At 39.6% G+C, this 26,971-nt stretch overlaps 1 protein-coding gene and 1 long non-coding RNA gene across 2 annotated transcripts in view; one reads left to right on the top strand and one right to left on the bottom strand.

Annotated features, from left to right (window-relative positions):
• LOC118251663 (uncharacterized) overlaps positions 1–16,369 on the bottom strand; it is a 126,100-nt gene extending 109,731 nt beyond the window's left edge. The window contains exons 1-2 of the long non-coding RNA XR_004779897.2: positions 16,214–16,369; positions 15,193–15,272 (exon numbers count right to left, since the gene is read on the bottom strand). This is a non-coding gene — a long non-coding RNA (uncharacterized LOC118251663). The remainder of the gene's footprint in view (positions 1–15,192; positions 15,273–16,213) is intronic.
• A 1,768-nt stretch (positions 16,370–18,137) lies between these two features.
• Positions 18,138–26,848, top strand: SLC24A5 (solute carrier family 24 member 5). Its single transcript, XM_035553899.2, has 9 exons — positions 18,138–18,334; positions 18,595–18,774; positions 20,146–20,229; positions 20,319–20,422; positions 20,748–20,848; positions 21,641–21,924; positions 22,648–22,854; positions 25,696–25,797; positions 26,339–26,848. The coding sequence occupies exons 1-9, from the start codon at positions 18,199–18,201 to the stop codon at positions 26,659–26,661; spliced, it is 1,521 nt and encodes a 506-aa protein (XP_035409792.1). The 5' UTR covers positions 18,138–18,198; the 3' UTR covers positions 26,662–26,848.
• The last annotated feature ends 123 nt before the right edge of the window (positions 26,849–26,971 follow it).

The raw sequence follows: 26,971 nt of genomic DNA, 5'->3' as shown, positions 1-26,971 counted from the left end.
AGGAGGGAAAGGAGGGAAAGGAGGGAAAGGAGGGAAAGGAGGGAAAGGAGGGAAAGGAGGGAAAGGAGGGAAAGGAGGGAAAGGAGGGAAAGGAGGGAAAGGAGGGAAAACAGCACAAAAGCTTTAGAGTTGCTTCCCTCTGCTTGGGTACTCTGCCTGACACAGAGCAGTTGAAGGTTTTTAAAACTCGGGTAATAGCCAGTAACAGAGTGAGACTGTTTCCTCAGATATACACAACTAATATTTAAGTGCACTAGTGCCACTTCACCCTTCTGTTCAACTTCACAAAAAGAACTTGCTGTAAATATTTAGATAAGATGCATATTCTGCAGCCAACAGAAACCAAGAAAGACAATTCTGTAATATGCAACTTACTGAGGCTGCATGCATTTTCAAAGCAAAATTCAGAGCATACAGAGTTTTTGACAGATTTAAAGACAGCAACAGCCACTCAACTATTACAACTTACAAGGGAAAATAAATGAAAAAAAAATCACTTACCAATACTACAGATTGCTTCTGCCTTAAAAATGAACGACCTTTAGGACCCAGGAAGGGTATGGGGCACATTCTGGCACATATCCATTGCCCTGACCAACTGGAAATTCACAACACTTAGCCATCCAGATCAAAAGATGAATGTTTCTTCCAAAGGTAAAACCCACCATTTAAACAAACTACAGTTATGTTTTAGGTAACAGTACTGCTGCTGCTATTTCTGCCGTGAGTATTCAATCAGCCACTTATATTCATAAGGAGTCTATAAGGTGATATTGGGCACCGCTCTCCCAAGCATGTAATTAATAAAGCCCTGGTATTAGTCCATCTAAGACACAAATACAGATTATAGAGAATAGCAAGTGAGAGTGTGTGTGTGTGTGTGAGAGAGAGAGAGAAAGGGGAGAGGGAGAGAATGGATTATAAATGGATCTAATTTGGCTATAATACAAGCTGCACATGTGGACTGAGAAGAGTCTCTGGCCCACAGTGTGTAAGCTGTCACCAAATTGTATTTTGTTAATAATTCATATCTGTAGTCATTGAATTAAGCCAGCCAAAGTGCCACCTACCCAGGTATCTAAATACAGTCAGCATAGCTATCATTTAAACAGCTACAGCTTGGTTTTGCTTAATATGGTTTCTCCTAAAATTTTGACAGCTGCTTGAATGCTCTAGTAGTTTTTAGCCAAATTATTGCAAGATTTCCGTTTCCATCTTAAACCCTGAAAAGAAGTGTATATTTTACTAACAACCAACCAGTGCTTTCAAGGTCAACAGAGGAAAGGGATTAAAAAACTGTGCAAATCAAAAATACATATATAAAGTCTTACACAGATACCAGTTCTAACTTATTTCACATTTATGCTCAACACTATCGGTCAAACAACAGCTGTTTTGCTTTCATTTCTGTCATTCATTTTGATATCCTAAAGTATTGTCAGCAGGAGATGAACATTAGTTGTGATGAAACACTGCTTTCTGGAAACTCTTAATTTCTCCAAATGTCCTCACTACATATTTGGGTGTCCAGTAGTAGAGATCTACCTCAAGCAAACAGAAACCTCAGATGAACATCAGCTGTTCTACATGCACAATTTTACTGTCAAATCATACAAGTATTATGGCAGTAAGCATTATTTACCCACATAAAGATTGCTAGACCCACAACAACCTAGAAACTGAAGCGTTTTATTAAGAGTAGATTACATCCCTCCAGAACTTGACAAGAGCATGGTTCTTTCTGCTGCAAACGCACAGGAGATATCACTTTGGTTAAAGGTAGATGCTCCCTTTACGTCTGACGTACATAAGTGGTATAAGATTCCATGTCACAGATGATAGCGTTATTTCCACACTGGTCAGCTTGTAGGTCATATTATTGTCTAAACATAGCTACACACACACCATGCCAACCCCCAAGAGAGCTTTGCTGTCTGCATTAATCCTATGTAGTTAAACAGTCTAGTTGCTGTACTATGGAAAAAAATTTGAATATCTACAAATGTTCATAAGCACAGCTGCTAATTAATAACCACTCTGCTTGCACCTGATATTTGTAGCTGGATACGGCTCCCAAGCATCTGGATCTGTAGTGGCAGCTTTGAGATTAGGAACTAAACATTGCCAGGATTTGGTAGTTAAAATTTTCTCTCATGAAATAGTTTAATTATATAGTGTATCAAACTCATTGTAGGAGAAGTAAACTAAAGTAAGGTATTTAAAATACCTGAATCCAATCCTCGATCATCTTTTTTTTATTCACTATATGCATTCTATCTACATAAAAATATACATGTATAAGTGTATGTATACAAGTGTATCTATCATCAACATGGAAGTAAGAACTAATTTTTTTTCCTTAAAACTGTTAACAATTATTAAATACCAGTTGCACACAGTACTTTTATATATTCAAGTAGGGAACACAGAATGAGGCAGCATGTGATAGCTGCAAGCTCTAGGGAGACAGGCTTAATCTACTAATAAATCCACCTGGACCTCAACAGATGCCATCTCCTGTCAAAGCCATTAGAAAACACTCGATCATTTGTTCCTGTTTTGGCTGCCATGTACAACATAATCAAGATCATCACTTCCCGAGAAACATCTATCTTTGGACCTTACAATTTATTTTTTTATTTTTTACCTCTTCGCAGAACACCAACAGCATCCCCATTTAAAGGCCACAGACATGGGAAGGAATAGCTAAATTCTCCCAGCATGGCATTAGCAGAGCCAACTAATTGTGCTCCTAGGTCCCATCCAGCTATTGTGTGTTTGTTGGTCATGCTGCTCTCCAGGCTTTGCACAGTCCCTGTCTCCAGACAGCCGTGAAGTATCCACCTGTGCGCATGCAGGCTCACACAACACATATCTGTGTCACAGTTGTATAACAAAACAGACAAAAAACTAGTGGGTGAGCTGTCATAGGGCAAGGAAAAAGCAGATCTGCTCAAGAACAAATAAGGTAATACATGTGTTTGGAGCAAACCTAACAAGTGGCAGCTGCTGATGGTACAAACCCTAGAAATCACAATGGAAGTAGAAGAGTCAAGAACAGTATGACTTTTGTGTCCTCCTCCAAGTCATCACAAATCTTCAATGAAAAAACTCCTCCCTATTTATGAAAGGGAAAAGTGCATTAGTTACCGAAATATTAACCATCCACTGTTGCTTTACCTGTCTTAACCCAGTGCTGGGAGAAGAGATTTTAAAGACATGTGTGGCAAAACCACTCTGCAAAGACCTGCCTGAAGATCTGAACACACGTTTTGCCTGAACACCAGCTGAACAGAAATTGCAGCTACAGCATTCAGCCAGACATGAGTCATGCCCATCACAATGAGAGCTTGCTGAGTTTAAAAAGATAAGATTGGTGTAACCTTAGGCCTTTAAGAAAGTAAATACTAACCACCAGTTGACACCAGCAAGTCCTGCTTTCTAACAAAGTGCTTTGATTTCTGTACGTGTCATCTCAGGAGTCATCACTCTGTCCCTATTGTCACATTTTTAATTGCATCATACACTGCAATGCCGATGCTCATTGGACTCGTACCTTGAACTTGTAAATCACTGGTATTGAACATTGCAAACCACAGCTAAGCATTATCCACAGTACACCTGTCAGACAAAGATCATTTTAATTTTTTTTAAAGAAGCAAGAACAAATTTATTGAGGGGAATAAAAGGAAGCTGTAGAACTTCACTTCCATCATTTGCAGTTATCTCATTCTTTCCTATATGACTGCACACACAACTGTCTATAAACATTAACGACGAGCACCTGACAATGACCAGGTGGTCAGGAACCACCTTCACTGCCACCAAAAGCTTTTAAAATACCCCTTTTTCCTTAGTTTTGCATAATCTGTGTGGACATAAATCATCTGAAAATAGCTGTGGCCTTTAAACAATCAAAATTTAAGCTGGCGTGTATTTCCTTCTAGAAAGGGATACTACCTCGTTTAACTAGTTTTCAGACCAACATACATTAATGCCAGCAAACATTACAAAGAGGGCAGATGATGCAGTCAGCCACATTAATGGACTTTAGGGAATTGTATGACATAAGGAAAGCACAAGTGCTCTACAGTCAACAGTTTGCACCTAACCACAAACACCTGGATGAGAGTCTCTCAATCCTGGGAGAGGGGAAAAATAAAACAAAGAACAGAGCAGCTGTTCTACATATGCATTAGACTCAGCTTGACTTATCACAAGACACCAGGCAAAGGTAGCATCAAGAATGCATAAAAACAGCCAGAAACAGAACAAGGTGCTTGGCCTGTGTTGCACACATGCACAAGATGGCACACACCAGCTATGAAAGATTAAAAAAAAAAAAGTACAGGACATTTTGAAAGTGCATGCAGCTCACTGATGATACTTTATGGGCACCCACATCGCTGGGAAAATCATCACTGGGTACTAGCAGGTACCATTTCAGATTGACACAGCCAGCCATAAACCTCTCAATTATATCTATCTTTCATTTCTCAACTCCAGTACAAATAACAAGTTACTATGTTTGCTATCACTGTGACTGATGTGGATTTCACACAGGTCTAGTGCTCTCCAAGATGGAACAAAGTGGGAAATAGTTGTATCACTTTACGAATACTTTGCATAGTTCCATTCGATTGTTTGAGATGGATAGCTTGCTGTAGGTAAGATCAAAGAGTGGTGTAGGAGGAATCTGACAGGAAAGAAAAACTATGACCTAGATAAGGAGCATCCCAGCAAATTCTAACTAAAATAAACAGGCTATTAGCTATGAAGAAGCAACCTGTCTTCAGCCAGAAATGTGACATTGCTCCTCTTCCAAAGTTAAAAAAAAAAAGAAAAAAAAAAAGATGTGAGACAAACAAACAATCATACCAAAACATTGGTCTGTTAAAGGAAGGAATGAGCTGGGCCAACTAGCACACACTTTCAGAGCACACAGACAGCGGCCAATCCAACCTGCAAGATCTAGAGTCATCTGGCACCACAACAAAAGGTGAAAGATGCAGAAAACCCACAGAGACCCTTCCTTTGGTTAGTTTGTGTGCTATTTACTTTTGGGTGAAGAAATAAATGAATGTTTTCAGTTTTCCACGGATGAATCACTTGGCTTACCCAACTGGGAAGAAGTGCTCTAGCAACAGTCAGCAACGTACCTAGGCAGATGGTAAAAGTGGTCTTTGATACAATGCAAGAGCATATTAGCAGTACAGACAGCATCATAATTGTGCATTAGCAGGCACGTGCGAGACCCAGAGGCAACCCAATCGAGCAGAGCAGAGTCAGCCAGAGCCAGATAACATGGCTTAGAAATACTGCCATTGTCTGCACTAAGGCTAGACTGCACAAGCTAGGCCAACCCACAGAACGTCCCACAAACTGGTCAGGAACCGAACCATGGTTCCAGGCACCAACCTGAATCCTTGCATCTCTCTCCATACCAGCTGGCACGGAAAGGGGAGAGCAACATTTGTACGATTTCTTACCCATTTCCAAGGAGATATAAGAAGCATACAGATCCTCTTCCCTACCTGCCTGCCTTCTACAGGGAAAAACACTTTATGCAAGGACCACTTCATGCCTCCTCTGGCACAGAAGCAACATGATGACTGTTATTGGACCAACAGTATCAGTCAAACATGTCCTAGAGATCTTTAGAGTGCTTCTTAATGCAGCAAAGACTGACGCTGCCCAGGACAGTCAAGGGTTTGGCCAGTTTTATTAGTATGCAAGCTTGCATAATACTCATTTTTATAAAATGAAGTGTTCTTTTTCCTCCCAAAATATATATGAAATTCTATTGGAATATGCTTCCTTAGGTACCTCCCTTACCATGCTCTCTGCTTCTGGGCCCAAGGCCAGAGCAGTTCCGCTCTCCAGATGCCAATCTTGTTTTTCTGTGGACTGATATTGGAATGAGCAGATCAACAAAGGACAGCAGCGGAACCCTCTTTAGTAGGAACGAAGGTCAAAGCATTATGTGGCAGCAAGTTTTCTGCTCTGCCAGCAGCAACAGAAACAGTGACATGTTCTGCATAGGTAATGATTGCAGTTTATATTCACATACTCACATTTCCAAATACCGTCCTGGTAATATGATGAACAACACATGCAGATCCTCTCAATGAACTATGTTTTGAAAGTTGTCTTCTCTGAACAGATGGAGTAATGCTGGTTCCCAGTCCTCAGGCAGGCCATAAAATAAAAGACTTACTGACAGCCAAAAACACAAGGAAAAAAAAAAACACAAAACTCTGTTGTGGTACTATACAACAGAGCCATCTTACAAACCATTCCTATCCCCGTGTTGCAGAGAGATTTTTATGCTGTCAACTTAATAATGCAATAAAAGGCAGAGGAGAGCTTTAGTTATAAGTATCAAAATATAAAATTCTACCCAGATAGTGCTGCGAAGATAGAGTCTCTTCTCACAGACTAGAAGTGACGGCTTTGCATTAGAAAGCAGCAGTACAGATTCAAAAGCTCCAGGAAAACCTGTACTAAAGGCACTGAAAAATCAAAGTGCAGCTGCTCTTTTTACTGTTTAAATCATTATATATTAGCAACAAATCTTGTTGTTGGCCAACAGTCAGAAATGGCATATGGCCAATAAAAGGTTCAGTGGAGTTTTCCATCTGTCACTGAAATCAGCTATGGCTCCAGCTCATACATAGTAAGTTTGGTGTCATAATTATTTGTGTACTAGACATCAACCATTCATTCTAACATAATCATTTGACTACACAATTTGCTAAATATACTGTCCAAGCAAAGCACTACATAACCATATAACTGAAATGCATGGGATACATTTATAGTACATAGTACTAGCACTAGCGAGAGTTAAGTACATGAATAGAGGGTGGGGTCTTGCAACAATAGGTTATACAAATAGAAACACACTGAAGTATCCTCTCAATATGTAACAAAGGCATTAAGAGGCAACCATGATCTTATTAAAAATCAAAACACACAGGATAGCAAGTTTGTGAGTGGCCACCACATCTAATTTGCCCCTGCTTGCTCATTCCAAATATCTGGCATATGGATTTACTTTGCTGTCTTTACTGTCCTGCCAGCACAAGAAGGCTGACAGACAAAGCTTTCTTGTTTCACTGTAGCTTCAGCAAATACCTTAATAAAAGCAGTTTGATTTTTTTTCCATTCATTTTTATCACTCTCAAGCAACAATGATATTTTCCTCCCTCCCCCACAGCACTCCAGCACTACAAGTCCTGCACTGATAGGTCTTTAGGGCTGTATTTAGATCTTGATTTTCCAGACACCAGAATTTATATTTCAATCAGCCAAGAGTCACAGACTTCTTGGCCCCAGATTCCAGCACAGGCACAGGTGTACTGCAATTTTCTATTTAAGTCAGGAAAAAGTTGTAACATTCCCAAATACAGTTCTTTAACAATGGTAGGGGAAGGAAAACTAAATAAATATGTTCCAAGTCATGCTGGAAGTCAAACCCAAAACATTTGTTTGTGCAAGTTTGCAACAGTCCTTTCTCTTCCTTAAGTTTCACTGCTCCACATCTTTTACAAAAGAACTAACAAAGAAGTTTAGAGCTACTGGATCTGACCTGTGACTGCCTCTTAACATTTAGAACTGGGGATGCTGGGAGCATGGTAAAGAGGGATGCAGGAATTCACTGAAACTTTTTCTAATATTTAATAACTCTTTTGCGGTTTGGTCAGAGCTGGCACAACTTCACAGCAATAAGCTGATTTGCACACGGCTCCAACAGATGATAGCAGTTCACAGGGACAGTTTTTTGCTGCAAATAAAGTCCTATGCGTAATGCTGTTTGGCTCTTCAGAAAAGGAAGATGAGTAGAAGTAGATTGCTTTATTTTTTAAAAGATAAATATAAATACTGACAAGGGGTTAAGTGCTCAACTCAGATATCTAAACATTACTTAGCTTGATAGGTACTGGGCCCGCAGAGTACCCAGGACATTCACATGAGGCTAGCAGACATAGCAGGACCCATTCCAGAGCAGCAGATGGAAAGCAAGTAGGATAGCCTCAAATACCCAAAGGTCAAACGCCTACAGTTATAGAACAGAATTGGAGCCTAACATATTCAAACTCTTGCACAGAGGATATCCCATTAAGCAGATCCAGTATTCAATAACTCAAGGGCAACCAAACTGAGCATTTTAAAAGTCTGTTTAAATCTGCACAATTTTCTTTATTGTTTCTGTAAAATTGAAAGAAATATTCAAATCAGAAAACAGACCAAAACAAAGCATTTCCAAGCAGGGCTTTTAAAGCCCTGTTTTAAAATATTTCCAATCATTTGTCCTGTCTTGAAGGTTGGAAATTTGTGCAAGCTCTCTTACCAGGAACATTAACTCACTGGACAGGCAGGAGATACAAACAGAACAAAAGTTCAAAGAAGTGGTTTAGGAGGAGGCAGTTTTATACAGACCCCAGGAAGGAACTGAAGAATGTGCAGTGCATGCTGTGAAAAGTCTCCCTCGCCTTGAATTAGAAGGGTTTTCAAAACTAGGAACTGTTAAATTGAGAAGAATCAAAGTTGGCACACTCAAAGGTCAATTCAAGAGAAAAAGGGAAATGAACAAACAGACCAAACACTTGGTTTGTGAGCACCACATGCCCCAGAATCAGAACAGGCATAGAAGGTAAAGAAGAAAGAGGTAGCATTTTCCACTGCCTGAAAAACAAGTTCTTGGACAGATGAATATCACCAAAAATTCTTCTACGTTTGATTCATCAACAAAAGTAGGGTCAGGCAAGATCCAAGGGAGCACAGATGCACACATTCAACTCTTCTCTAGAAGGCACTGTTTCCTCCCTCAGGCTGAACAGAGGACTGCATTTGGTGTCTCAGTTTTCCATAGGAAAACATAAGATACTCTCCTCGATTCTCAGAGATTTTGTATTGGCTTCAGTGGGCATAAACTCCCGAGAAGCATGATGAGAGGCTATATGCTGTCCTAGCCCAGCAGCCCAAGCTCTTAAACACTACCAAATAAAAACGCATTTCCAGCTAATGGAAGTGATATAATTGGGGAAAGTGTGGAGGTAGATCACAAAGCTGAAGCTGTTCACAGCTGCTTCCTCCTCAGCAGGAAATGATGTTGAAAACAATCCATCCATTTAACTACACATTTCTCAGTGTGGCAGATGAAATTCAGCAACAAAACACTAAAGAAAGGAAAATCGAAGCTTTATATTTACAATATAAAATACTCCGAACCACCTATTCTCACTCAAGGAAGAGATACTGAAGATACAAAGGTAATTCAGTGAAAGCATCAACTGAATGCCCAGTAGCATTGGAAGGGAAAAAAAGCAAACAAATATTAGGAATTATAAGAAAAAGAACAGAAGATATCTTTATACTATTCTGTAATTCAACAGAATACCTACATCTTGAATATCATGTTCAATTCTAAGCTCCCTTTCACAAAGGGAGCAATAGAAAAGGTACAAAGGCCAATAAGGATAACTAAAGGAACAAAATTACTTCTGCACACAGCACAGTTACACACACTCTGGAAAACAGATGGCTGAGGGGGGAAATAAAACAGAAGCTGCATGTTGTGGAGAAGGATAGCAAGGAAAAACTGTTCAGTGTCTACTCTAATGCAAGGAGAGAGAAGACAACTGCTTGGATGATGAGAGAGCAGGTTGAAAACTAACAAGGAAAGGTGTTGCTTCATGCTGCTTGTAGTCAGCCTGTGGAACTCACTGCCTCAGGGTGCTACAGACAATAACTGCTTCACATGTTCAAAAGTGAATACACAAGTTGACACAAGGAAAAAAGCCTACCAAGAAAGCCTGCCAAACACGAATACACGAATTCTGGGCTGCAGCTGAAGATGAAGAGGGCAGACTGGTAACGTATCCAAACATGCCTGCCCTCCCCTTACACTGTTAGAACAGCACTACTACCATTGCCAGAAACAGGACCGGACTAAACTGAGCAGTGACATGATCCACTAAGTCTGTTCTTATGTTAACAATATGTCTGCAGAAATATCTAATGGGATGTGGGATTCTGAGACAAGGCTGTTGCATACAGACTCACCAAACAACACCAGCTGCTACACAAGACCAACTGCTCTCCAGCTCTTTGACTCTACCAAGCGCTTGGACCACGGAAGAAAGCAAGCTCAGTGCTTGCTCCAAATCACCTTTCTTGGCTTGTCGTGGTAAGCAGAACCAGAAGCAGCAGTGGAAGAGAAGGGACAGGAGGAAGAATTTGTCATTTTTTCTTCCCCCACCAGAAGGCTTTGTCTCTGCTAGCACCGAGAAACAGAAGACTTGCTCTAGCTGAGAAACCTTTTGCAATTGACAGAACCTTTAAAACTGATTCAGAAAAAAGGTAAACTGAAAATTGTTCATAAAAATATATATCAGCAAACCAGTCAGCACTGAAAGAGCCTTCTTGTAAAGCAGGAGCGGGACAGCAGCTGGAGACCTGACTGCCATTTCAGTCCTCTACTTACAAAGAGAGCAGAGCATGGAAGAAGTCATGTAAACTTGCACATACTATGTACATCGTCTTTGTGATTGCTGATTATGTTTATCAGTGATGACTGACCACAAAGAAATGATGCTTCCAGTGGTGGGGAGACAAACACATAAGCTAGCAGCATTTAAAACGGATGAGAAAACTCTTAAATCATACGGAATTCAGAATATCTGAGAATATAAGGAACAGGATGTAGCACCATGAAGATATAACAATTGTTCTATGCTGAGGGAAAAAGTTTCAGCCCTATCACATCTGTCCCTCTAGCTACGATATGCTTCTTGTGAAAGATACAGTATATCTATATATTTTATGTTAGAAATTAAGCTATCAATATACTTATTATTTAAGGTATAATAAAAACTCATAATTTGTCTAAGAAAATTAAAAATGCTGTGTGTCTGCATGTATAGCAATGACAGAATTCCCAGAAAATATGTAAAGTTTTAAACAGCCTTCATTTCACAGTGGAGCTTTTTAAAGTTAGCATTGTGAAGGGATAATCAGTAGTGACTCACCATCAGTTTATGTGAGCTTGGAAGGAACTAAGTCCTCATACAAAAATACAAAACTGCATTTATGTTGATGAGATCTCTCACGAGAAAGCAGTGGGGGGACTGCACCAAAGCTCTCTAAAGAGACATTCTCAGAGTTTGCAAGAATTTTATGCTTCAGTTGTCTGCGCTGCTCAGTTTGAACAGTAATAGTTCTGTCATCTCCTTGACAGAAGCACAGAATTGATTTTGTTCCTTCATCTCATGTAGAGCTTACAGTGTTTCCAGAGGAAAGACAGGCGTCTGCACACATAACTTGTGTATTAGTCTGGATATAATTTACATGAGCTCTACCCAAAGTGTAAACTAGGAGAACCAATTTGTCAAGGAGTTCCAGCTGAATTTCAGCCAGTTTTTGTAAATTCCAGGTTCACAGAGCTACCTATCCAGATCATCTTTTTGGCATACTGCCACTTAGATATATTTTACCAGAATTATCTGCTCTTCAATTTGTTGCCCTCCCTCTTCATTGCAGAAGAGGCAACAGTCTTATGCTTCACTGTCTAGCCAGGCTGCCACAGAGGCCCCTCCTCCAGCTCCCTGGGGGGTGTTCTCTGCTCCCCCCTTTTTCACTTGAGGTAAAAGCACACCCATGGAGCAAGCAAGCAAACTGCTTCCCCCCATCCCCCTAGCTTCACCCCTGAGGCTGCACAGGGGTGATGGGAGGAAAAGTGAATTTCAAGGAGCATATCACAACACACACAGTTAAAGTAACAAAAGGTTAGCATCACAGATATTGCACCAAAAACCAAAGGTACTTTAAAACACAAAGGACTCTCCTCTAGACTGATGCACAGCAACATAACCCAAAATAAACAAGCAGGGTTTTTTTAATTTTTTTTACAACACACTCTTTTACACATCAATTTCTGAAACACAAAAACATCCTCAAATCAACACCTATTACATTGTAAATAATGCTAGTACTTGCTGATGTTATCTGGTGAAACAACTTGGTAGCCTGTAAGACAGAATTAAATGTGTCGCTTCTCTGGTATGTCAATAATAATTATTTTTCTAATGCTTGTTTAGTTATAGGAATACATGAAAAGAAGCAATCACATTAGAGAAAACATGATTTGATGTTGTTTGTATACAAATGTTTATGTACTGAGAGTATGTTTCATCTCCTGAGATATCACTGAGGTTACAGAACTTGCAGGCAATAACCATAAGAATAATATTATAATCATAAGAATAATAATTTCCATTTTTATTTATGTAGAACGTAAATTCCTAAGTGCTTACTAACTCAAGGTCAGCTGAAAGTTGCCAGAGAAGCAACAGTTTCATTAGCAATGCAATGAAAAAAATAACAACAAAACTTGAATAAACCCAGGAGACTCACTAAAACCGGAGAGGCTGCGACACAAAGGCTTCATCACACAGCTCAATCTCCAAAACAGTACAAGAGAAGTACACCAAAATGATGGCAGGCAGTGGATGAAGCCAAGCCTCAAGACAGCCAGAGTGTAGAGCCAAAGTAAAAAAGCCATAGAAACCAGTCTTAAATGAGAGGGGAAGCATATACTCCAGAGTAAGTACTAGCACAAGGTTTTCTTTAAAGTGCCTGTGTCAGCAGAAAGGGCAGCAACAACAACACAAAAGGGGAAGCAAAAGTCAACCTGAGAGGGACCAGAACTCCATGGTGTATAAAACTGGCGGGAGAAGAAGAGTTTAGAAATTGCAAGCAAGGAACCATTTTATGTTTTTAGTTCTCCTTTGTCCAGAGAAAAAAGACCTTGCCTTCCCTATATTTCAGGGAAGAAAAAAAAAAAAAAGACAAAAAAAAAAAAAAGCTTGTGTCAAAGAAATACTTGAATACAGTATTTAACTCTCACAGATGTTTTGTGATGAATTTACGTGCCCCACTGATACAACCCTGCACTAGAATAGAAAAGGAGGGCACATCTTTGGTCTATTCACAAACTGATGGAATGGTAGGGATGGAACAGAGCAGCCTCAAGTGGTCATGGTGCGAAGTTACAGTTATCCATATGTCTCCCCTCATAAATCTCAACATTTTGCTCTTTTTTTTTTTTTTGGCCACCCTGCAGGCAAGCTCTTTGTTCACATGCCGCCAGCATGCCTGATGTATTTGCAGAGCACCCCCGATTCTCCATCCTTTTTAGGCTATATGCAGCCTTCTGAGTTGCACAGCCTTAAGATGTTCTAAAGACTGGGTATATCAATATCAAACAAGAATTTATACAAAGAAGCTTCTCTACAGCATTTGATAAGACTAATTACTGGCTAGTAACAGCCCTGCTCTGGTAGCTGTTTTGCTTCTAAAAGTGGACTGCAGTACAAATAGACTTATCCTAGCCTTTGAGATAAGGGTTGCTGAAGTGATCAGTCTAGGTAGCCAACCAGCATGAGACGTCCGTTTCTGTGATACCAAAAGCACTGGCATTTATGATACATTCCAATTGTCTTAATGAGAACTTTTAACCAAAAGAAAACAGTTAACGCATAGAGGAGAGTTCAAATACTACTGGAGAAGACCTTTCTGACTTAAATCTTAATAATAATAATAATAATCTGGAAAGTTTCATTTTCAGTTTGACAGATTCCTTTGATGTCCTGAACAGATGATCAAATCATCCAGTGAGCAAGCTAAGACCGTGAGAAGTGGACTATAATTTCACTGTAGCCAAAGAGACAGCAGATTAAGTGAGACAAGTAAGTCTTTGGGCCCAAAGATGGGAGGCACAATTTTATATGGTTGAGCCAATGGGAAAAGAGAAACCCCCAGGCACCAAAATGAACAGATTCAATCTTCTTCAGCTGACAATATTACACTCTCCTTTCATCAGGTATTCATCTGAGGACAAGGAAGCAAAATTATCACCAAGGAATTTCCATCTTTTTTGACATTGTGGGTAGCCTAAGTCAAGCTATGCCTTTGCCAGGCTAGGAATACAAGCAAAGCTCCAAAGCAAATGAGACCCACACGACCACCAGGAATGACTTTATTTCACAGCTAACACAAAAAATATTCCGCAGCTGTAACCCCCACAGAAGACAGCAGCTTCAGATGACTCCCCACCCACACCTACCTCCCCTTGACTCTGTAGCCCAAATGCTTTTCACGGTCTGTCTAAAATAACCTCGTCACTCACTCAGAGACCGCAATATAGCTGGAAGCAGCCAAACAGCACAACAGAAAAGCTGGAAGCTTCCCACATTCAGCTCACAAACATATCAACACTGAAGTCTAACTACGAACCACCAAAAAGCATACACTGTTCACAACTTCGCAGCTTAGAGTGAATAAAGAAATATTCACCACATGCGCAAGGCCAGAACACGAAGGCCAAGGGCTCTAGAAGAAATTTGACTCACACCAGCTTGTGTTGGCTAACACACACTATTCCTTCAAAGCTCAATCACTTTTCCTGTTTGTCACAAAAGGCTGCAACTGAGTTGTATCTTCCAGGGATTTTCAGAAGTATTCACAGCAGAACATTTCACTCTTCATGTACTTCAGGGAGCTGAGGGCCAGAAATCAAAATCCTTCCCCTTTTCGCTGGCCTAAAACCATGAATTAACCCACCAACCCTTCCTCAAGTCATGAGATTAGCTTGAAAATAATACTTTGCCATGTGTTTATTTGTCTTATAGCATTGGAAGTTGAGATTCACGTTTTCAAGCTTTCTCTGCAAATATGTATTTGAGAGAAAAGGAAAACAAGATAGGATTCTGGTGCAGCTAACATACATCAGGAAGCTGATGCTTTAAGAAAAACAGCAGCCATCATGAGAGTTGGCAACTCTCAAATCACTGCTTGTGGAGAAAAGAATATTAAATGGCTATCATCAATCTATCTAGATCTAGGAAGTGAGCCATGAAATGCTGACAAAGGGGAATATCTGGTCTGACAATGACAGTGTATTTATCTTTTAAATGAAAAATAATGGAGTTATACTGAAGAAACTTATTTTAACTCTGCAACAGTAACATATCTATCTCATCACCTTAGGGTGATATCTGAACATCCCAGGTTAGGGGAGTTTATTTTACCAGCTCTTTTAGAGACCACCATTTTACACAGATAGCTACTCTAGCTTCCAAAGAGCCATACGAGCAGCACGATCAAAAGAACAGGACTGTGGAAACCAACCTTCTGAACAGCTCTAGCACAGCCTCCAGTCGCAGTAGTTGTCCAGGCAGTCAGTTACCTCTTCATCCTCCACTTCTGTTCTGCCAAATAAAGATAATACCGGTTTACCAAAAAATGTTGCGGATTTTCTTGAGGATGAAAACATCTTCACTTAATTTGCTCCCCAGCACATTAGGCCTTACCATCAGGAGCATTACTGGTGTATACTTACACAGAGCATCCCATGAAAAACACGCAGCTCTATCAAGGATCACATACTGGCACAGAAACTATACCACTAGGGTACAGCTACCAGCAAGCTGCACTCCTATGAGCTCTAGGGCTGCCCGAGTGCACTCATTCAACCCCAGATCGGGCTAATTTTATACAGATATCAACGTAGGACTGAAATAGTAGCTCACAGCTTTAGTTAGAAGAAAAAAAAATGCAAGTGCACATATAATAAAGGAAGCCAGAGAAATTCAAAATTTGCTGTACAGGTATACAGAAATGCTAAAGTTCTACCTCACCTGTGGAAGAAGAGCACCTGCTGAGCACCTGCAGAGACAGACCAGCTGATCCCAATGTACATTTTCTCCCATCTGGCCCATCAGCCTGTCCATCAGACTCTAAATAGCTCACAGATGGAGTCAGATCTCTAGACAGCCCAACCTCCTTTTGCTTTAAGTCGTAGCAAAATAAAACAGTCCTCCTTTGAACGGGGGGCATTCAGATTTATAACAGTTAGTTTACATCAGAATATGGACAACAGGAAAGGAACTATGGCTGCTGTAGTTTAGGGCTACCTCACCCTCTAAGAGCTTTGTGCTTGGGCAGCCATGGGAGACTCTGGCATAGCCCATTAAGTGGCAGGTCGTTAGTGTTAGAAACCTGAATAGCAAACCTCTGCCCTTCTCTCTCCTTCAGAAGCTCTGAAAAATTTATTTACATATTATTTTTTACTACTAAGGGCTTGGGCTTTATCTTAACAGCAGCCAAAAATGCAGCAGCACACATAAATCTGAACTGTTAGTTGACTCACCTCAGCTTTGCAGAAGGCTCTCAGACTGAAATAGCCCAGACCAGGCAGCCAGCCATGCTGAGGCCAAAACACAGTCTGGCTGTGCGTATTTTTGCACTGGGTTAAGCACGCAGATATGTAGCACATGGTTCGTCATGCTGAAAGACTTTGTTGTTTTTTTTTTTTTTTCCCTCTATTTGTTGCTTTCTCCAGGGGTGTGCTTTGCAAGGAGGGTGTGAGCACAGCAACCTCGCTCACAACTTCTTGGCAAAATAAGTAGGCTTCAGTCTTCAAAATCAAAGCTCTTGTTTGCTTCAGCTATGCAAGGAGAGGGGGTGCCTGCAGAAAGGAATTAGAGCTTGAATGCATAGCAAAACCAGACCATAGTAAAACCTCCAAATCCTGCAATCACATGACTAAGCTTTCCTAATTACACAGCAAGCACTATGCTGTACCAGAGAAGTCACTCCAATCAGAATGGCAGGTCCATGAGCAATTTAAAGCAGTAAAAAAAAGAGTGCATCATCGAAAAATTATCTAAATTGAAGTGAAACAGCAGATATTAGAAAACTTTGCTGAGGTTCTAAGAGTAAGTAAGTGATAAGCTCGAAGGGAAGGAGCCAGGTAATGCCAAGGAAGCTGCTTACCTTGATAACGAAACCCTTTCTGTTGACCTATCTAGGGAAATGGACACTGGTAATTTAGACAAGAAAATTTGTACTGTTTTATTACGGTGGAAAGTGAGATTTGGAAGAAAATCCTATCCTTAAATCTTTCAAAACCAAAACGATTTATTTCCTCCTGTAAAGCAGGAGCAGCAGCTGCCATAACTCTACTTTGGTATATGTTTCAGAAAGCATGGATAACTCATTCTCTGAAAGGTACTTGTCACCTCTAAAAATGTTGACCGTTAAAATCATTCTTACTGTGGTAAGCAAAATAAATAAATAAAATTTAGGCCACAGAAGGTTCTGAAACGGGCAACAGCAATTGCGAGTGTTCATGTTCTAATGGTGGCTTCAGGATTGTTTACTCGTTCCATTTTACTGCAGAAGAAAAATAACCATTTTATCACCTTATCTCATCTTCTGTATACTAGAGAGAGGCTGATCATGTGTTAGCCGAGCAACAGGGATGTAGGGAACAAGATTTTGGAAGGATTAGATGCAATGAAGCAAAACACCGTTTTCAAGTTTGCCCTTGTTTTTCACAACTGTAAGCATTAGCCCTGCACCTAATAAATGATTAATAGCAACACGGGCACCTCAAAATGTCATTTTGCATAATGGGATTGAAAACGTTTGTGGAGACACGTCTGTAAGAGATTTAGTGGAAAACTAACTCTTTTCCTTTCTGAGTAACCAGTGGCTAGGGGGAGCGGGGGGAACAGTTCTACAAAGCCATGTTGCTAAAAGACTGTATTTTACCATTTAATCCTCAATTATACACATGACTTCATTGTGAAAAGGTCACCAGACAAAGAATTTTAGTTAACCAGCTCTGAAGGGAAGGATTGTGTGGTCGGTCTCGGCCTTGCTGAATAGTTTACCTAAATAGCACGAACATCTCTTCCGCCCAAGGGGGGACAAGGCCGGTACTCGCACAGCCTGACAGGAATTTTGGTGGAATCGGTGGGAACAAAGAGAAATTGGCACAAAAAAAATACAGCTTCTGTCAGAACAGGCTGAATTAACCTTCCATCTCCTCAAATGGAGAGGAGGATGTGGAGAGAGAGGCGGTGACAGCCTGACAGTGGTACCCATCGGCTCCTAAGGTGAAGCCCCCAGGCGAGGCACTCGGAGTGGGGGGGCCGGTGACCGGTTCGCGGCTGCCCTGAGGAGCCGGACGCGGCTCGGGCGGGGCGGCAGCACCCTGAGGGAGCCCGGGGCCGGGACCCCACGAGGCGCGGGGGGAGGACCGGCCCCGGCCCTCACATGACCGTCCGGGGCCCCAACCCCGGCCGCCTCCCTCCTCCCGGCGCTCAGAGCCGCTCCAGCACCGCCGAAATGCGAGCGGGCGCCGAGGGGCGATGGAGGCGGCGGGTGGCGCGGACACTGCTGCTGCTGCCGCTGCTGCTGCTGCTGGCGGCCTGGCAGCCGCCGCCGCGGGGAGCGCGGGCCCAGCGCCCGGCCGCGGACGCAGGTAGGAGCCGGGAGCTGAGCCCTTGGGGGGTGCCCCCTCAGGGGCTCTGCCCGCGGTCGTTGCCGCCGGTGTGAGCCCGCTCGCACCGCGGCGACTCCAGCGGTTCTCCTGAGGCTGCCCTGGAGCCTACGAGGCAGATAAACCCCTTTTGAGAGAAAGAGCCCCACCGAAGGCAAGCCCGCGTGTGGAGCACACGCCGCTCTGCTGCCTGAGAACTACGCGGCGTGGGGATGCGTAACACCCTTGTACTCACTTTTCAGAAAACAGGACGAACTGTGTCCTCTCCTCTTCATCGGAGTTTCCTGAGGGGTTTTTTACACCACAGGAGAGAAAGGATGGAGGAATCGTTATCTATTTCATAATTATACTTTACATGTTTTTGGCCGTGTCCATTGTGTGCGATGATTACTTCCTGCCTTCCCTAGAGATCATTAGTGAATGTAAGTGAACATCCTTCCTTTCTCCTCTAAAATTAAGTTCATGTAGATCATTCTCTTTGAAAAGTGCCAAAGTTGGAGTGCTCTGGAGACCAGACTAAAGTTCTGAGTCTCCTTGCACAGTTAGACTTTATCAATAACACATTTAATTCGATGCAATATATCAACGCTGTACTGAAAAATAAACTCTGATTACACTCCTCTTAAGCATTTATTTAAAATGTGCTTTCCTTATACCTGGAAGAAAATCTTAAAATTTCCTCAGGAAACTGACAATATAATACAACTTTAGGTGAGTAGCTGTAAATCCATGTTACCAGTAAAGGCAAGAGGGGGAAAAGGGGGGGGTGGGGTGTTGGGAAGGAAAAAATCCCAAACCTCTCCTATATTAAATCATGGGAATTGATGTCCTTGCTGAAGTTTTGGTATTTTTTTCAAAGTACTGAACAAGTACCAGTATGAGCAACTGCTTACATATAAAAGGGATGACACAAAAAGGAAAGGAATATAATTACAGCAGTTCTGTGAAATCTCATTAACCTGTGGTAATTTCCCTGGGTTCAGCAGACCACAGAATTAAAAAGATGGTCTTGGCTGAGAGTTCAGCTTTTCATTGCAAAGAATTAAAAAACAAACAAACAAAAAAGCTAGGGAAACTCATCCCTGAACTGGAAAGCATTCTCCAGATCGGACCACTTACAGGAAATGTAAGCTTAAGCACTGCTACAGAGCTAGTTTGTTTGTTTGTTTGTTTGTTTACTGACAATAAATGTTAGATTGTCATTCCATAGTTAGCCACACTTGCCTATTCTTAGCGCGCACACCTTGATCAAAAACGCGAGTTAAATTTCTGAAACAGACAACTTACCAGAACAAAAATCTTACTGCATTCAAGCAAGACAGGCTCATCCAAGCATTGGTTTGAATTTACCTAATATTTCTGGTATGTTAAGACACAGGAGCACAGATTTCCCTTGAAATAGACTTGACTTGAATCATGTAGCCTTATCACACTGTAGTCCAAGGAATCTCCCTGCAATTGTTATCCTTATGATACACTCAGATCCTACATAAGTATGCCTAGTTTACATTTTAAGATCATGCCAAAATGTCTTGTACTATCAGTGCTCCTCTTCTAGTATTTAAACTATTTTCTGTAATAAAGCTGGGAATAAGTTAGCCCAATAAATGAGGCTACCCTTTCAATACATTTTGGTCATTTCAAATTAATGCATTAGCTGTATGAAAGCAAGCAAAGTTCATTCCATTGAACTGCAGTAGCTTTTAACATCATATACTAATGCATGTAATAGGTACAGACTACTGAAGTTTTTTAATTTTATGTTTAAAGCAATACTTTTACTCTATCCTCAGGCCTTGGCCTCTCTCAGGATGTTGCTGGAGCAACTTTTATGGCTGCTGGAAGCTCAGCTCCAGAGCTTGTCACTGCTTTTCTAGGTAAGAGACACATGCTTTGACTCCTCAGAATCCAGAATTCTTTACCTTGCCTGCCGAACTGGAACATACCCGAGTCATTTTGCTTGCAGGAGTCTTCGTGACAAAGGGAGATATTGGCATTAGCACCATCCTCGGATCAGCAATCTATAATCTTCTTGGGATTTGTGCAGCTTGTGGGCTGCTTTCTAGCGTGGTATGTATCAACTTTGATAGTTCCATACCTAAGCACCAAATGGTTATCCTTTCTGTTTTGCCAACAAAAGTCAAGAGAGACTTACTATGACAACTGTCAAGTTTATTATTTAGTAGCAAAACCAGCATGTAATCTGTTTTAAGATAAGTTGCTATGAAAGTTTTTAAAAACACTAACTTGTTAAATATCATACTTAAGTCATTCCTAAGAATCTTAAATTTGTACATAATATAGAAACAACATATTGATGCAGCATTTACAGCACTTAGGGAAGGTATTACAGACAAATTTTAAAAAAAAATGTGAATGAATCTGTGATCTGCAGGTTTCGAGGCTATCCTGTTGGCCGCTGTTTAGAGACTGCCTGGCATATACAATTAGTGTAGCGGCGGTCCTTGCGATGATATCTGACAGCAGAATTTACTGGTAAGAGCATGAGTAGTGTTGAGTTCATGTTGACTGGAGACTAGTGAAACAGTGTTAAAACAAAACAAAAAACTTCAAGTAGCCTGAACTGCCATTCACTAACAGAAACAAACATCCTGTTGGCTTTAAAAATGTAGAAAGTCACAATGCTTGTAAAGATTATTACCTAAACATTCCAACCCTGCATATTTATAAAGTGTGATCTGCATAGGTTTCTCTGTACAGACTTCAGGATTTCTATCATACCTGTTTTGCCATAGCAATTAGTCTTCAGAGCTTGCTTCTTTTAGAAGCTTTCCTTTAATAGCATTACCACTAAGAAAACATGTCTCAGAAGCGGATCACGAGCTTCTGATACTAACACTCTTCAGTCAACACTGAAACTCCTGTTGTCTCAGTACAGTCAGGTCCAGTACTATATTCCTGAAGTTTCTCACTCAGAATAGCACGTTCTATACCTCTCCATAACCATCATATGAAGACTCAATTTTGCAAATATCAGTTGTTCAGTAAGTTCCCCTGGAAAACATGCAGCTATACAATGCACAGACAAGATTGTGCAGGGGAGTGGAATGAATCAAACTACTGAAAGACATGGAGACACTTACTAACTTCCATGACACTGCCCATACAAGTGCAAATAGATGCTTTTGTTTTTGCCTTTCACAATTCATGCAAGTTTTTTCTCTTCTTACGCCAGCCATTTTAATGAGTTTATTTTTATATATTAATATATATATTACAAGTTACGTAAAATCTTTTTTTTTCTTTTTTTTTTTTTTTTCATTCTAGGTATGAAAGTGCTTCCTTATTATTAATATATGGGTGTTATATTCTGGTACTGTGTTTTGACATTAAAATCAACCAATGCCTCATGAAAAGGTTCAGTCCCTGCTGTTCGTGTTTTACAAAAGCTATGGAAGAGAATGCTGAGCAGCAGCCATTGGCTGGATGGAGGGAAGAGAGTGGACCTCTAATTCGTCAGCAGTCAAGAACAGATAGTGGTATTTTTCAAGATGAGATGGACTATTCTCAACTTTCAACAAGCTTGCATGGGCTTGATGAAATCTCTGAAGGTAGAAGTATTATTAAATTTAAACACTACATGCCTGTTTGCATCAGTTCTAATAAAGAGTATGGTTTGAGATATTATTCAGATTTTGTTCACAAAAGAACTCTAGCGTAGTACTTAAGTAAATCATTATTCTTCCCTGGAATATAACATTAAGTAAAATTATTGTTGTGATATTTATAGTAGTTACTAGAGGAATGCTAGGGGAGTCGCTTATTTGTGTCAGTAATAGAACATCAGTTGTTGCTGTGCACATTTGAAACTTCCCAGCAACTCAGCCTGTAAAACGCAGTATCAGCTGAAACGCATGCTGCTTCTGTACTTATATTGTATTCTTACGACAAATGGCCAGTTTGTTATCCAAAATATGCATTATAGCAGAAGTAAAGCGATAGCTCTGATGGGGCCACAGATCACTTTTCCTCTTCACTTCAGCAAATCAGCAGCTGGTACTAAATCTTGGCAAACATTTTACATAAACCTTATAGGAAAAATAATTTTTTCATCCACCTTGGTTCTCTCCTGGTGACATGGTAATAAAGAACATTTGATTTCAGAGTTTAGTCAAGTGTGTTATAGGTACTAATAAGACAACAGTTACAACGTCACAAAGAATTATTTTTTTTAACCTTTTTCCAGTATTCTCAAAAGTAGAAGCAAATAGTATGACTGTATACTAAGGATTCAAACATAATGCTACAGTTTAAAATAGTTACTTCCTCAACAGATCATCCAAGTGTCTTCACCATGCCTGAAGCAGATATGAAGAGAATTTTGTGGGTGTTATCTCTTCCTATTATTACACTACTCTATTTGACTACACCAGATTGCAGAAAACGGTTTTGGAGGAACTGGTTCATGGTGACATTTTTAATGTCAGCAGCATGGATTTCTGCAATAACTTACGTTCTTGTATGGATGATAACGATAGCAGGTAGGTACCTTAACTACTGCTGCTTTACAGAAGCAGCCAATGAAGAACCACTGAAAAAAAAACCACTTTTTTCTCTGTGAAGTTTTCTTTTTTACAATTAACAGTTTAGCAACACATATTTTGCTTAGAACAAACAAACAAAAAACCCTTGTTTGACTGCTTCATTTGCCTCCTTCCATCTAATGAAAACTACTTTAGAATTTAGCTGCTTCAGACTGCTTATCACATGAAAGAGAATTTGTTTACAAAGCTACAAAAAACAGCCTATATTTAACAGGACAGTTTCATTAAACTGCTTCATGAAGTGAAACAATTAGGTACACAGCAATACATTCATCAAGCTAAAGTCTGACACACATGGAAGCCACTAAGACTGGAATTAAAGGTTCAGGTGTTTGTAAAAATATCCATTATTTCTATACCTATAGTTTTCTTGAACACTATAATAAGAGACTTGGCATTAAATGAACTGCCAAAAAAGATGCCCACGTTTTTGTATTATTTTAAATATAGTGTTGTATATTCATTAAATATTCTTGGGTGTGCAGGTATGTGTGTATCTCTTAAAAATCCGCATCATAAAGTCAAACAGTAAAAGCACTGCTTTTAAGTGAGGGAAAGGGTGTGAAAGAGTGTAAAAACAACTTTTTAAAAAATATCTTAAAGTATTAAAAGTTTCCTCATTTCACTGTTTCTCCAGTCAGCTTAAGAAAAAAAGTCTTTAATTTTAAGAACAAGCAGAAAAGAAACCACTAAACAGGAAAGAAATTGCACAAAGCTTGCCATTTCCACATTATAGCTCACCAATCCTACCTCAGTATTCTGCTAGTTCAGCATCCTAAATTGTCTTCAAATTAAATTCAATAAATGTTGACTGCAGACACAGACCTACACAAAGGTAGACCTGTGAGAAATTACTAATAGATTTCTGGATATAACACCCAGCAGGTTCACTCCTTTGTCAAAATTTTTTCCACTTGTATCTAAAAAGCAAGGGTTTACTGTCTGAATGCTAGAAGCCTTTGAAACAGGATCCAAATGAAAGTTATTGCCATTCTTCTAGACAAAACACTAATTCATATGAAAGCAGGTACACTGGAGTTTCAAATAGCGTTAGTCCACGTTGAGGAGTCATCACAAGCAGCTTTGGGGTCTTTGTCCCACTACTTCTAGGTCAAATATGTTCTATTTACACATTAAAACTCTAAAAATTACACATGTATATATATATATATTCAAGTCTAGGTTCTTTCATGAAAGGTGACTCAAAAATATTCTATCATTGCATAAATGGCCTATGAGAATGTGTTTCATAGCAGGGGACTACATTTTGATGGTCAAGAACAAACCTAATTTAGTACACCTTTTTGTTACTAGCAAAGAAATTTTCATTACTATAGCAAGATATTGCTACTGATACACAAAATGAAACAAAGGCTAGAAAAATAAGGCCATTCTCTCTTTATGGTCAATTGCCAGAAAAAGAAAAAAAAAAACAACCCTACATTTTAACTAGAAGATTAATCTATCTTAAAAAAAATAGATTCACCTGAGTTTAGATTCTATCATAACCTTCAGAGGGCTAGAAACTACTGTTGGTGCGTAAAGCTGCTTCATTCATATTTCACCTTCATTTGCTTAGATTAGTTTACAAAAGCTGATCGTGTTGGTCCCTCCATCCTACAAATCTCTTACATTAGGAGTGATGAAAAAAGAAATACCAGTACAAAGTTTACAACAGGATCACATTAGTCCCTTTGAACAGAAAGGGAGTTTCAAACATAAATTTACTGGGCTGATCTAAACTAAGCTGGTATGTACTAGGCAATCATTGCTGACCTAGCTTACAGCATACCGCCTCTTATTTTAAGAAAACTGTGCTTATTGGTGCCAAAACATTGTAAGCAAGAATTCAGATTTCAACAAAAAAATTAAGTGTTTAGTGAACAAAAGTTTAAGAAAAACTGTGATTATGTAACGGTTTGAAAAGAAGTATCAAGAACTTCAGCATGTAGATGGTTGTGAATGGTATGTAGAACTAAAGGCAGCTAAAACAGTTTTGAAGACCTGAATCACTGTATTTTAAGTTAGAAACTAATACTCTTTCAGCACATACGGTACTAAAAACAGGGGTGAGGGGTAGGCTGCTGTTCTAATAACCATTTAAAACTGTTCTTAAAGTGTTTACCTAAAAAAAATCGTTCTTCTAAAGAATTACTCATACTTAAATCATTTAACAATTCTTCATTATGCTTCTTCCAAATTCAGCAAAAGAACTAAAAAACTTGAGCTTTCTAATTGGAACGAAGTGTGTAAGTCATGTAGTTGAGACAGTATTGCAGTAACGATCTTAATGACCCTCCTCCCTATGAAACGCACGTGCTTTTTTCTCCCCCTTTAAAGAGTGAATGTGTTATTGTAAGAGTTATTGCTCCAAAACATGTTCAAGCGCTAATGATGAGATGCTCAAAACCAAAAATGTTAGGTATTCAAACTTCTGCTGTGTCTGAAAGAGCAATTCATAATTCATACCATTTTGAACAGTGGAGACCCTCCTCTCAATTCTCTGAGAAAGTTGTAAAATAAGATGGTTACTATATCACAGTTCCTTTTTATTTGACTGAAGAACAAGAACAGGATGACATTCCTTTGTTCTTGTTTTTAAATACTTCATGGTTCAGTCACTTTATATTTAGTCACATTAAGCTAGTGAGCAGATTCCTCTTGGAATTATTGTATGATTACTAATCTTTTCTCCAGCAAGAAAAGTCCAAAGAAATTTTTTGGATGAAACAAGCTAAAACTATACTTCTGTTTTCTACCATTATTTACCAACTACAGGTGAAACACTGGGAATTCCAGAGTCAGTAATGGGTCTCACATTACTTGCAGCAGGAACAAGCTTACCAGATACAGTTGCAAGTGTGCTGGTGGCTCGAAAAGGTAAAGCTTTTGGTATTCAGGCTCATTTCAATAGATATGTTTAAAAGCTACTATGGAAAAAAAATTAACGTTTTTGGAAATTCAAGGAGTGACTTTAAAATTTTTGCTCCAGATTCTAGATTTTAGTTTGCTGCTAATAAATAAGATAGCTTACCCAAAGAAGCTGTGGTTCAGACATTTAAAAACCTCTCTGAGAAGTATTCTAGATTGGTTTGATTTGCTGTTAAGCACGTTAACATTTTTACTGCAAAACACAACCATAGGTCTTGGTATTTTAAACATAACTGTGGATATTAGAATAACCTGTCTAGCTTATATTAAGTGCAACTTTGCAGATGCTGGTGATATAGGGAGACATTTTTATGTTTGCGGTACCCAAAACTATGGTCTGTGGAATCATATCTATAGTTCTTAGAACAAAAAGGCTGAAAAGGGTGTTTTACCCTTTGAGGTTGAGGACCGATACTCTGTTCCTCCAAAACAGTTTGGCAATTTCATACTGCACAACTATGTGGGCTTATTTGTATTTCTTGTTTTACAGGAAATGGAGATATGGCTATGTCTAACATTGTAGGATCCAACGTATTTGATATGCTCTGTTTGGGAATACCCTGGTTTATAAAAACTGCCTTCATAAATACATCAGGACCCATAGAAGTGAACAGCAGTGGTTTGACATACACAGCCATTTCTCTCATCTGTTCAGTTGTTTTTATTTTTCTGGCAATTCACCTGAATGGCTGGAAAATAGATAAAAAATTGGGAGCAATTTGTCTTGTACTGTACTTAGTATTTACCGTATTATCAATTTTATATGAACTTGGCATCATAGGGAACAATCCTACAAGGGTCTGTGGTAACTAGTTTTAATCAGTGATTATACTGATGAAAAAATAAAAGCAGAAGAGAAAGATCAGTTTCTTCATTTAGTCAAATTAAAAAAAAAAATCCAAAACTCCCATTGGGCTCTAAATCTTATTTACAGAACTAAGTCATGGCATTAAAGTAATATTAAGTAGAACAGAAACATCACAGCCTAATTGGAGCCCTTTCCTTTAGAGTCAAGAATTACAGTATGACAACAACAAGCATATAAAATCAAATCTCTGGAAAAAAGACACCTAGTTTTTACATTACAATGTTGATACACGCTGGGGGGAAAAATAAAAATCAG

Source organism: Cygnus atratus, chromosome 11, assembly GCF_013377495.2.
Source record: "Cygnus atratus isolate AKBS03 ecotype Queensland, Australia chromosome 11, CAtr_DNAZoo_HiC_assembly, whole genome shotgun sequence".
NCBI lineage: Eukaryota > Metazoa > Chordata > Aves > Anseriformes > Anatidae > Cygnus > Cygnus atratus.
The sequence above is the reverse complement of the archived record's forward strand: the minus strand, read 5'-3'. Positions and strand labels throughout refer to the sequence as shown.